The 12,351-nt window shown below is 41.0% G+C and overlaps 1 protein-coding gene across 1 annotated transcript in view; it reads left to right on the forward strand.

Moving 5' to 3' along the window:
• Positions 1 to 12,351, forward strand: part of JMJD1C (jumonji domain containing 1C) — a 54,944-nt gene that overhangs the window by 11,800 nt on the left and 30,793 nt on the right. Inside the window, exons 2-6 of the mRNA XM_010181512.1 lie at positions 5,185 to 5,290; positions 10,094 to 10,218; positions 11,460 to 11,603; positions 11,723 to 11,915; positions 12,001 to 12,351. The exon at positions 12,001 to 12,351 is cut by the window's right edge and continues 1,346 nt beyond it. Of these exons, the coding sequence (XP_010179814.1) occupies positions 5,284 to 5,290; positions 10,094 to 10,218; positions 11,460 to 11,603; positions 11,723 to 11,915; positions 12,001 to 12,351 (820 nt within the window). The 5' untranslated portion in view covers positions 5,185 to 5,283. The remainder of the gene's footprint in view (positions 1 to 5,184; positions 5,291 to 10,093; positions 10,219 to 11,459; positions 11,604 to 11,722; positions 11,916 to 12,000) is intronic.

Consider the following 12,351-nt stretch of genomic DNA (forward strand, 5'->3'; position numbering starts at 1 on the left):
CTGTTGTCACTGCTAAAATAGTCTTGTAGCGTGGCAGAGGGGCGCTACCCATTAATAGGTGATGTTCTTGTTAAGATCTTCAGTATTTTGCCTATCCAGATTTTATGTCGCTGTTGTGTTTTGTGGGTCTTTTTTCCCTGCTCACTCTGATGTCTGGCAGGACATTATTAAGATTGAAGGTTTGTTAAAAAGTTATAATCAGTGAAAGAGATTATAGGCAGGTGTTGATGTTCCTTGTTTTTCAGACTGCCCTTTTCAAATTGAACTTCTATGTAACTGAAGTTCCACACAGTTATGAAAATGATTTGGTGCAAAAAGAGGAGCAGGGGGAAAGAGCGGGGGCCTCATTTTACTGAAACTGCTTTCACGATACTCATTCAAGAGACAAGTCCCTCTACCGTTAAAGTACTAACAAAACGCCTGTTTCGGTGTGCGGTGCATGCTGCATAAACATTGTGAACAGGACTCTCAAGTTGGTTATGTACTAGTTTTCATTTAATTCGTGTCCTAAATTTTCAGAAAACCTCTAAGCAGCCAGAGGAAGCTATAGTTAATTAAGCCACAGATGGTGAGGACTAATGTGGTGTTGACCTTTGCGAGGACTGCGAAATCTACTTAGTCTTTCTCTGTAAAACACCAGCTGAAATGAGTTCCTACTGATACTAAAAAGATGTCCTTGATGCGCTGAAGCCAAATGCAGAGAGAGCATGGACAAGCAAGGCGCTTTCCCAAGTAAATGTTAGCAGGTTCTGATGCATGGTGTGTGCTGAGGCTTGCTCTTCAGGGTTCGGATTTAAGCCTTTCTAGTGCCAGAAGCCACTGTTTTTTCAGGACTGGTTTTCCTGTAATGCATGTTGCCAGTTCTCCTCTTCTCCTTCACTGAAAATGCAGAGCTGACAGCTGACTGGAATTCCTGTACTCTCATCTAAACAGTGTGCAGGCCGTGTGATTGGGGTAGGGGTGGCTACTTTTTCATTGTTGATTTAATGAACTAATTTCTGCCCCTCACGTTTGTGAAGAATGACTTGGAGAAGTGTTTTTGAAATGCTGAGGAAGCATCTTGCATGAACAGTGCAAGTCTTGTTGAGAAGGTGGAGCGCTGTGGAAACGTGCAGGCGTTGCCACCACAGACATGGCCAGCTGCCCAAAGTGGAAAAGAAGCTTGTGGTCGTGTGAGCTTTTCAGAAGGCAGTTTGTATGGGCTTTGAGCAGCGTGCAGGTTCAGCGCATCCAGGGATGCCTCTCTGTATCTTGGACAGTATTTTGTTTATGCCTGGGTCTTGAGAAGGAGAATTCTGTGTGTATTCGGGTTTTGCCTTGTTTTTTTTTCCTGTGGGCACTGTCTTTGAAATTTGTTTTATAAATGATTTAAAGGAATTTAGAAGCAGCATAAGTGATCTGCACTTGTTCACCTTTGAATGATATATTTGTCTGAATAAGCTCTCTGAAATAGCTTCTAGGAACAAAGTTTTCTACTTTCTGGTTAGGACAGTGTGGGATCTTAACTTGATGGTGCGGTCTGTAGTTTCCAACCTGCTCTGTCATTTTGGACCAGAATAAAGAAAAGATACGCTCAGAAAATCACTGCATCACTTTGTTATTTGGAAAAAATTGGTTCTTTAATCTCCTCAGGACTTCCTTGGAGTCGAGCACATCCCTAGCAGATGAGAATTCTCACCTAGAGACACATGCAGCCAACTCAAGTGTTCTTTGGATAATTAAGCAGGAAGTCTACTCCATTAGAGATGAATTCGTGTCTTGGTCTAGAAAGACGGAAGAATAACAGCAAAGGTCTAAAAATCCAGACATAGATTGGCAAGCTTGTGATAGTCACATTGCTTCATGTGCCTGTCTTCCAGAAGGACAGGAAGGTTTATCTCGACCATATCTTTCTAGCCCATATGCCCTTTGTCTTCTCCCCAGTGTTGCGTATAGTTGTTTCTTGGAGCAAGGGGCACTGCTGTGTGAAGGACATGAAGAGCTTCCTACAGCAGATTTAAAGGAGAAAATTGCAGTCTTGTTTGTTTGATTTGCATTTTTTGATTTGCATTTCATAAGGATTTCAAACCAGCATTAGCATCCTCCTGGAGGAGGTATTCCAGGATTTGTGGAAAAACTAGTCTAGGAGAGGGTACCATGCTTACTTTTGTGAGTAGAAATACTTTCAAATGAGGGAAAGTCTGGAGGAACAGGGCCTTTAATTCTTCTGTGGGTTAGTCTGTCGATCTTCATACTTCAACCAAGCAGGAGGGGAAAACTGAAAGTCATAATTGCCAAGGTTCAATTCTGTAGACAGTTGTTTCTTGAGCAATATAAATATAGAGTAAGGAAAAAGACTGGGCACTGCGGAGTCAGTCACCTGCTCGTCTTCAGTGCTGAGACAGTTAAGAGATTGCAAGTCATCACCTTCTTACCCTATCCCTGCGTTTGCCAGAGTTCATGGTGTGCATTATAACAGTGTGCTTAAGGCCATCACCTTATAATTTAACACAGTATGCAATTTTCTGGTTTTCAGATGTTCAGATTTAAGATTACTTGTGGAGAAAGGTCAGTCAGGGCACACACATTTTTCCATGGATACATGTAACGTGCACAAGAGAACAGAGTTGTTGAGATTTCAGGAACCTGGGTTTTTTTATTAAGTTGAGACTGAGCTTCAGTTGTGAGTTACCGTTTTGCTTTGCTGGACTGATTTCCATTGACCAATGTACAGTGTGCTCATGTCTAGAAGCACACCACTTTTTTTCTTTTTTCTCCAGTGATCGAGGATAAGTTAAACGTGTATTTTATGTGCATGTATTTAGAAATCCTGGCCGTCCTTTGGTAACTTCTATGTAGTCTCAGTCATACCTGCATGCAGGTTGTGTAACGGATCTTTGACCTCGCTTGTGCCTTTTGTAGCTGATCTTTGAGATGAGCTCATCCTTTTTCAAGAATGAAGAAAAGTACAAAGTGGACTTTGCTGCCTCCTTTTCCCGGTGTTCACAGCTAGCACTGTCAGGCAAAGGTACTGATATGTCATGCAACTGAATAGAACAAAACGGGTTCAAATGTACTGTGTGTGGGATCACCAGTATCTTCAGTGTCAAGATTAGAGAAGGCAAAGATGCTTAGGAAGGATGTGAAGTCTAAAAAAAGAAAAGCAGGAGTGTGTGTTGCCTTTAGAAACAAAGGTGGCTCAAGATGACACAGAGACTCCAAAACCTGCTTAAAGATCTTGAGGAGGTAGAATAGCATTAAGAGTAACGGGTCTGACTTTGTGGTGCCTAATCGATGTGTGTGGTCTTGAAATGAAGATACGAATTTTCTTAGATGGGACTGAAGGAACTATTAAAAATGTGGAAGATCTGCCTATTAACTGCATTTTTAAGTTGGCCAGACTTTAGGCATTGCAGTGTCTCAGTCCGTTGCTTAGGTCTAATGCTTGTGGATGTGAGAAGGGAAATTTTTGGTATAGGAACCTTTTACAGCTGCTGTGAAAGAGAGTGCATGGGAAGGAGGGCAGATAACTGATCGTTACACAGCTCCAGTTGCAGGGTCTGTTGGGTTGCCCTGACAAATCATGCCCTCTTTCCAGTGATGGTGTTGCTTCTGTATGTAGGATCAGTGCAAAAATGGATTTGCACAAGCAAGTAGAACAGCCAATACCCCTTTTGGATTGCGTCGGGAGAGGAAGTGTTTTGCTAGCCTGTCATCCTTGAAGTAAGTGTTGCTGTTGGCCCTCTTGTGCCTCTGATAACACTAGCAACGTGCTTGCCTGGTTGGTGTTTTTAGTCTGGTGGTAGAGGTCCTGTTGATCTTCCCCTTCACTCTTACTTCGTTCCACTTTACATGTATTAAAATGATCATCTTGACCGTTCCTTTTGGATTCGAGGCCGTGTCCTTTTCAACAGCGTAAGGAGAGAAGTGTAATTTTCTCCAATAACTGAACTATTGATGCATTCTCCATAATGGAGCACCACAAATCTTCGAGTGCCAGGAAGTAAATTTTGAGTTTGAAGTAGACATCCTGTGTTCAGTGGGTGAGCAGGAATAATCTCACCCAGATGAATAGAGAGAAATTGCTCATGTCACTTGAGGGCCTGGCAGCAATGCACGATTCCCTGAGTGTTGCTTGTATCTTTATATTCTGTGGCTGGAGCTCTTCATAATAAATTGTGAAACATCAAGAAACTTGTTGGAGATCAAGGAAAGAAATTACTTGATCTCGGCTGCAGTACTGATAAAACATTTTGCATTTTGTACGTGGAGAATCGCTCTGATTATTTCAGCTGTCTGAAGTTCTCTCGGCACAAATGAATGTTCCTGCAGCTCACGGGTTTCCAAGGCCATGTTCTGCATGGGGAGTCACCGGGCTGTTGTGCAGCTTTATTTCTGTGCCTCAGCCTCAAAGGCAGAAATAGCAAGTTTGCCCTGAAATAAAGCAAAACAGGTACTCTGAGAGTCTAGAGATGAGTGACGATTTCAGCCACGCTTTCAAGAATATGAACTGCATTTTGTGCCTAGTTTTTGCTTGTTGGGAGGACAGTGCCACCAAATATGTCTTAATTTCCCAGATGACGTTGTACTCACATGGTGAAGAAGGATCTTTTCCAGGAGAACTGAATGTAATAAAAAGAGAAAGAAATCTTATTTGAAATCACATAATTAACAGAGGCCTACATATTTGAAAATCAGTAATGGTATTTCTCTCAGAATGTTTGTTTCTCTTAAAATACTGCTGTCTCTTATGTATTATCTTTGTGGGTTTTATGATTATGCTTAGTATGTCCATATTAAACTTTATAGATATGGAAAACAGGTTTTGGTTGTTGTTTGATTTTTTTAAATAAATTAATGTAATCATTATTTAAATGATTATTTCTGCATACCTGTAAACACTGAAGTCTTTAGAGGGCAATTTCAGCTTGTAGTAAGACAGTATTTATGAAAGTGTGATCCTATTAATAGCTTACAAGTCTGGCCACATGTGGGATCTGCCATCCCATGTTCCCATGAAATAACTTCTAGCGCTATTGTTGCACTTTTAAGTCTTTTCTAAATATAACACAGAGATCTGTAAGCGCACTCAGTAAAATCAGCATCAAACTCCTTAGTGTCGTACTCTAAAATACATGTAGAAAAATAAGCAGAAATGTTACAAGTAAACATAACATATGGTTCTTTTTTTAATCTCTACTTTAGGACGACGTAGACAGTCTAAACCCAGTTCTCAGGGATAACCCGCAGTTACATGAGGAGGTAAAAGCCTGGGTAAAGGAACAAAAGGTTCAGGAGATTTTTATGCAAGGTAATTATATGGGAAACTGTTATTTTTATTCTGTGTTAGCTAGTTTAAGGCCATTAGTTGTGTGGGGCTCATCCCATAACCTTTGTGATATAATGGAGAATACGTTTCTAACTTGGAAGTTGTTTTTTGTGGAAGTATTTGTTAATACAAGAAAACAAGACTGTAAGAAGCTGTGCATGACTTCTTAAGACTGATCCTAACTTGTTTGATGTCTTGGTGATTACAGCAAAAGCTGAATATCGTTAGTCTGAACATAGGTATTTTATAGAATGTCTTGTGAAAATAAGTGTGTATGAATGGCAACCACACATGTTTTAGCAGGTTTAAAATTGTTCTGTGCTCTGTTAGTGTTACTGTTACGTGTGATAACTTCTCAGATATCTGTCTGTGCTTGTAGTTCTTCACAGTTGTCACAGATGAAGAATACTTTCAGATCCCCACCCCGCACCCTTCCTCCCCAGTTGAAAAGTGCCTTTCAGATCAGTTACGACTTTGTAACTTGATTCTGATGCTGCAAGGTTGCTGCAAATGCATACATCATTTTACACCGTAGATACAAGTTATGGGAAAAACTAGTCTGATTTAGAATAAATTCTCTTGGCTTAATCTTGCTGATAATAAAAATGTTATATACATTTGCAGTCTATTCATAAACTGTCTGCAGAACAGGCAGCTCTACAGAGGCATTCCTCGCAATGGGAGGCAGAAACAAACCTCTGTGGGTCTGGGTTAAAATCCCCAGGCAAGCAGTAAAGTAATTTGAAGACAGAAATGTTTAAGCAGTCATTCTGTACATTAAGACTGGGAGGGGAGCAGTAAATAATCTGATATTTTAATTATGGCCCTGAGGTTTGTTTGCTATCTGGTTTCTTTGATAAAACTAAGATTAGAAGACCAAAGGAGTATGGTAAGTGTAATATTGAACTTACAGTAAAAAACTTCTGTCTTTCTTTCTGTGGAGTTTTAAATTTGACTAGATGTGATTATTCCTAGGGGCCACAGAGAAAGGATGCTGAAAAAAGCAATGTGTGAAATTGTGTAATAATAAGTTGGTGTGTCAGCATTAGTCATGTTAGATTTTATCCTGATAGCCTCAGATGCAACACGAGTTAATACTTTGTTGATGAAATTTGCAGCCAAAACTGGATTGAGAGGTGATGTGAAATCAACTTAGGGCTCTATGAAAAAGAAACTGAAATTGTGCCTGTTTATTGTGTTTCATTAGAGTAACGATGGTAAGACAGTTTGAAAAGCCTCTGTGCATGCTAGTGCAGAATCAGTACTTGAGCAAAACCCCAGCGATATTGAAATAGTCATCTAAATGAAACTGCCAGCCCATCATGCACACAACTCGTTTACATCCCACAATTCTAGGAACTGTATCTTTGTCTTTATATGTATGCTTTTTTATAATTTCTCAAACAGATGTGTGGATGCTTAGAAGTGCACAAATTAGATGATGAGATGAATCTAATCCAAATGTCCTTGGAGACCAGCTCTCCTTGTCTAGGGAGAAGCTGCAGTTCAAATCCACTTGCTCACCTGATGGGATACAGTGTGGCCTGAGGAGAGACAAGCTTCCTCGGGCAGTGACGTGCCAGCCACCACGAGGTCCTTTGCAGTGCCACTACCTCGGCCTCCCGGGACAGTGGTCAGCCAGCAGAGACTGCTGTCATGTTCTGCTGGGGCGTAATCTCCTGGTCATGGAGACTTTGTGTTTGGCTCAGACCCTTCAGGGACTTGCAGACTGCCCTGTAGCAGTTCTGGCTGCCATAATCTAGTCACGTTATCCCTCTGTTCTCCTCTTCTCCCTTCTCTGGTTTTCTTCACCTTCTCTGTTACTCCCATTTGACTGCTGCAGTTTAGGCAGCATTTTCAGTTCTGCCTTGTCTAGACACATCTATTAAGGTTGTTAACCATATTCTCTTACTTCATCTTCTACAGCATTTTTAGGATCCAGCCTTTTCCTTGTTGTCTATGATGACTGAAGCTGTTGTCTCATATCTTAGTATTTTTTATTTAGACTGTCACCATTAAAATGCAGTTTATCTGGAGAAAGAGGAGAGTCAGAGAAAAACATTAAAATCGGGTTCTAAAAGTTTGAAAAGGAACTTGCCAATACGAGGAGGGGAATTTTGATCAAAACGGATCCAATTATTTACGAGAGTGAGACTAAATAACAAAATTGGCTCTCGTGACCTCTTTGGGCAGCAGTCACAGAGCGTGCTTTGCAGTAGAGGTTGTAGGTTTGGCAGGAAAGTAGTTTATTCCTTGTGTTACAAAAACCAAACTCCTCCCATACTTGGCCAAGTTGAAAGCTTTTGGGACAAATAAAACAAGTTCAAGGAATGTAGTAAAGTGGCTTTGATTTTTAACAATTAAAATATTTGATTTTTTTTTCTTCCTATTAGATTTATTATCACTACAATCTCTGAGGCTGTGTGTTTAATAATCCTCTTGAAACGCTGTGTGTGCTTCAGCCCTGAAGATATTTCCTGATAGTACTGCACAGGCTGTTTGAACAATGTGGAGCTGAGCGTGATTCAGCCAGGGCCTGGAGACAAAGCCAGGCTTTTCCTGTAATGGCTGCTTGTGGCTGGGCTGGGCTGAAGCTGAGCTGTCCTGTGTCATATGAGCACAGTTTAATCTTGCTCCTTCCTGACACCCTAGCAGCATGTAAGGAAAAAAAAACCCTGCACTGTTTTTAAAGGTGATAAAGTCTCTTTTAAAAATAGATAGGATAACAGCTGGGACGAAGGGCAGACACAGATTAGAACAAAGAAATTGGCACTGGGTCAGTGCAAAAGAGTGTAAGAGAAGCTGGAAGCTGATGGAGAAGGGAGGATGGAGCTTGTAAGCTGAGAAGACTGGGAAAGGACTTGGAAGCCAGTGGCCTGGAATCGTAAATGCTAAAATGAGACGAGAAGCTGGGGAGAGGCTGGCTCTGGTTATGCAAGAGACTGAAAATCATTGTGCAGTTAGCAGTAGGATGCAAGAGAGGAGGAGCTGGGATAGGAAAGTAGGAATGGGAAATTTGCAGAGAGACACAGTCAAAATTTTACTGAGACTGTCTGAACAAGACAGAGCTTTGGGACAGTCGTGAAAGGTTTGAGACACGGAGAATGCGGTTGGGTCAGACAGCCAGAAGTGTGGGAGCTGAGCTGGAGGCGTTTTGCAGGGGCATATGGAGTAAGGGTTGGAGAGGAGCCATCAGGAAATGTGTCCCCACGGGAACCCCGTCTGGTCCAAGACCAGGAATGCGAGACATAAGCTTGTAGATTCTTCCTTTTTCTGCTCGTACTCGTCGCTGATTGGCAGCACCCATGCTGGCGCACTTCTGATCCTTGTCTGTGCCACTGGAGATGTGCTCTGGGGATGAGTTACTGCCAGGAGCTCGGAGGGTTCAGGGGGCCTCGAGGTTTCACTTGTGCAGCAAGTTATGTGGATGTAGGTGAAAGAAGGGTGCCATTGCATGGTGTTTCTGATTCTCAGCTGGTTTAAAATCTAGATAATCACATGCAAAAGGTATTTCAAAAGGCCTTGCTAAAGTTACAAAATTAAATCCTAAGACCACTTAGAAATGTCTAAATTATTACTGCTTTTATGCTTTTCTTGATCTCTCAAATGCTGACATTAAAAAAAGTCCTTACGATCCCACGCTTTCTCATACGGAGAGTGTAATGAACACAGTGAATATGATACTTTATTAGAGAAAGCTGTCACCTGTGAGATCCCTTGCCTGTTTGCTGCATATGCTTGAGCTTGCTTAATATACTGGGCAGGGGATGGAAAAAAGCCATCTCTAGGAAAGACAGGGGAACGACTAGACACTCTTAAATGGTCTAAGTTAGGCTTTTTGTAGGTTGTCACTGACTGCTTTTGCTTCCATTACTCTGTGCCTGACCTGGTGTTTGGTTGCAGAAGTAGCAAAACCCACACAGTTGGAACTGATCTCAGTGTTGCTTGGTCACAGAAAATGCTATATAAACACCAAGTATGGTGAAACTTAGGATCCCGATGATCAACTGAGACACTAAACATGAATAGAATTGTTCAATCTCAATTTCTGGTTCTTGAAAACAACCATAAAGTAAGTACTGTAACATACTATATCCGTGTAAAACCCCGTGGGCTTTTGGAGGTGAATTAAACTGATCTTTGCAGAGGGACAGCGTGTGGTGTTTCTCTGCAGTTGATAGGTCTGAAACTGGGAGCTAAAGCCTTCACAGCATGTGTGTTTTTGAATGTTGTGTGTGGCCGTAACAGGGATAGGATCCCTCAGCTGCCTTTCCGACTGCCGTAATGGAGAGAAACTCTGTGGTCACTTATGGGAAAGACTTGGCAGATGCAGAGCCTAACCACCAAGATGTAAATCTTTTCGCCAGCAAAGCATCTGGGCATGTGACTCGCCTGTTAAATAGCTTCTGTATAACCTGCTGCTGCCACTTTCTCGCCTTTCAGATTGCTTTTCTATGGTTGCTGTTTGTAGGCAGGAATTTTCCCATCATTTGTCATCATGGTTGCAGAAAGATTTAGTTAGATAAGAAAATTGTATGTTGAAAATGTTAGCATAATTGATGTTAAAGCATACTTAAATCTACCATTTGAATTTCAAAATGTCTTCCTGAATAGAAGTAAAATCCACAGGCAGTGCTGTGCCTGAGCTGCCCGTAGTTTGCTGTCCAGGCCGTGTGCACCGTATGTTTGCTCTGAAGCTTAAAATCCTGGGAAAACCCATTGATACCTTCTTTTTGTGTGTTTCTGAATTCGTCAATGGCTTTTTTGTTTGTTCCTCTTCTGAAGGTCCGTACTCCTTAAATGGTTACAGGGTGAGAGTGTACAGACAGGATTCTGCCACCCAGTGGTTCACTGGTATCATTACCCACCATGATCTCTTCACCCGCACTATGGTTGTTATGAATGACCAGGTGAGTTTGAGATGCGATACTTGGAAAACAAGCTTCAGGTAACCTACATGTTGGGAGTTCTTAAATTCTGGGGAGGATGCTCTGAAATACGCTGAGTTGTTCAGTTCCAGCAGGGCGAGTCTGCTACTGCGCTGAAGCCCCAGCGTGACTTTGCGTTGGACTGGCAGTTAACACCATCCTGAAGCTGAACGTTTGTGCAGTGCTATGGTTAATACCAGTCCTGCGGTTTTGCTTTTCTTCTGCTGTTACTATTTGACTAGTGAAGTCTTTGAAGTGAAGTGATCTCGTTTTAAGAACTGGTCTTCCCTGTCAGCTCTGCTGAGAATTTCTTTTCTCAGCACTGAAATCTTTTAGCACTGCAGTAGCGATTACTTTTCCCAAGCAATCAAAATACCCACTTTCCACAATTTATTGAATTAAGAATTTACTGTAGCCCTAATTTACTTTTACTGTGGTGGGTTTTTAGTTGAATTTCTGAAGCTGATATTACAAAAAGAATTAATGCTGGTATTTTTAGTGGCAGTAATGAATTCTGTTTCAGGAGACCAAAGTAATGAATCAGTGTTAGTGCAGTGACTGACCCATCTGCCTTGAAATGACTGACAAAATAACGCGTGTTAGTAAAAATTTAAGACCAGTCTAATGCTCAGATACATGCTTTCCCTTATTTTGCTCTAATTAATTTCCCCCAATTTTTTTTTTACTTTATGACACATTGATTAAAGGTCTGGCTAGCATTACCTTGTTTCTGAAATATCCCTCACTGACAACTCTCCGCCAGCCTTAGAGGAGTTTTCTCCAGTTGTTTTGGCTGCTTTCTTCCAGCACTTTTGCTTCTGCTGGAAACAATACTAGTTATAGTACATTAAATAAATTTTTCAAAATATTTGTATATTGTAATTGCTGCCTAAGGGTTACTCTGTGAAGAGCTCAGTGTCTTTTAATTTCAGATTTGCAGGTCAGTGCAGGGGAAGGAAGTGGTGGTAGGGTACTTTTTCTTTTGAAAAAACCCAAGTTATTTTTACAGTGATATGTAAAGACACATTTGCTTTGGTTTTACTCTATTCCCAGCCTTTGTTGAGAGTCATATGTCAGTTTTGCTTGTCAGGATTAAGTAGGCTTTTCTCCGATTATAGTCTTCAGCGCACAAAATAGACTGGTGAGCACTGACACAGAAAATACAGATTGGGCAGTGTCTGAACATCTGCTGATTATTGTTTTTTCTTTTTTTAATAAACCAGGTGTTAGAACCTCAGAATGTTGATCCTTCTATGGTTCAGATGACCTTTCTAGATGATGTTGTTCACTCTTTGTTGAAAGGTGAAAATATTGGCATCACTTCACGCCGACGGTCTCGTTCCAACCAGAACAGCAACACAGTTCACGTAGATACATTTATCTTTTTTACCTAAGTATTTTTGCATATTGCAAATATTAAAAATACATGTTAAAAGTTGCTAATTAAAATTGCGTTCAAGTCCATTAATCCCAAAATTATTTTTAGGGTCATTATACGCGTGCGCAAGCAAATAGTCCCAGGCCAGCAATGAATTCCCAAACTGCAGCACCAAAACAGAATTCTCACCAGCACCAGCAACAGAGGAATACTCGGCCAAATAAGAGGAAAGGCTCTGACAGCAGCATGCCTGATGAAGAGAAGATGAAAGAAGAAAGATACGATTATATAGGTCGAGGAGGTAAAAGCAGTTATTGGGAAGGGAGGGAGACCTTCTTAACGGTATTAGACTCAAAATGTGATAGACGTGTTTTCATCTTTTACAGAAAACCCCAAAAACAAAAATAAACACTTCCTTAGTAAAAGAAGAAAACCTGAAGAGGATGAAAAAAAATTAAATATGAAGAGACTGCAGACAGACAATATCTCAGATTACTCTGAGAGCAGTGACTCGGAAATTTCAAATAAAAGATTAACAGATTCCTCCTCGGAGCAAAATTCTGAAAACGAGTTAAAAAGCAAAAACACTTCAAAGATAAATGGAGACGAAGGAAAATCCCAAACAATTGAGGGAGTAGAGCAGACACTAACGGATAGACGGTCTCCGTGGGATGAAATACAGGAGGATAAAAAACATGAAGAGATAGGAAGACTGAAGTCGTCTGTCTTAGATCAGC

This window comes from Mesitornis unicolor, unplaced genomic scaffold, assembly GCF_000695765.1.
Source record: "Mesitornis unicolor isolate BGI_N332 unplaced genomic scaffold, ASM69576v1 scaffold25963, whole genome shotgun sequence".
In the NCBI taxonomy this organism is placed as follows: domain Eukaryota; kingdom Metazoa; phylum Chordata; class Aves; order Mesitornithiformes; family Mesitornithidae; genus Mesitornis; species Mesitornis unicolor.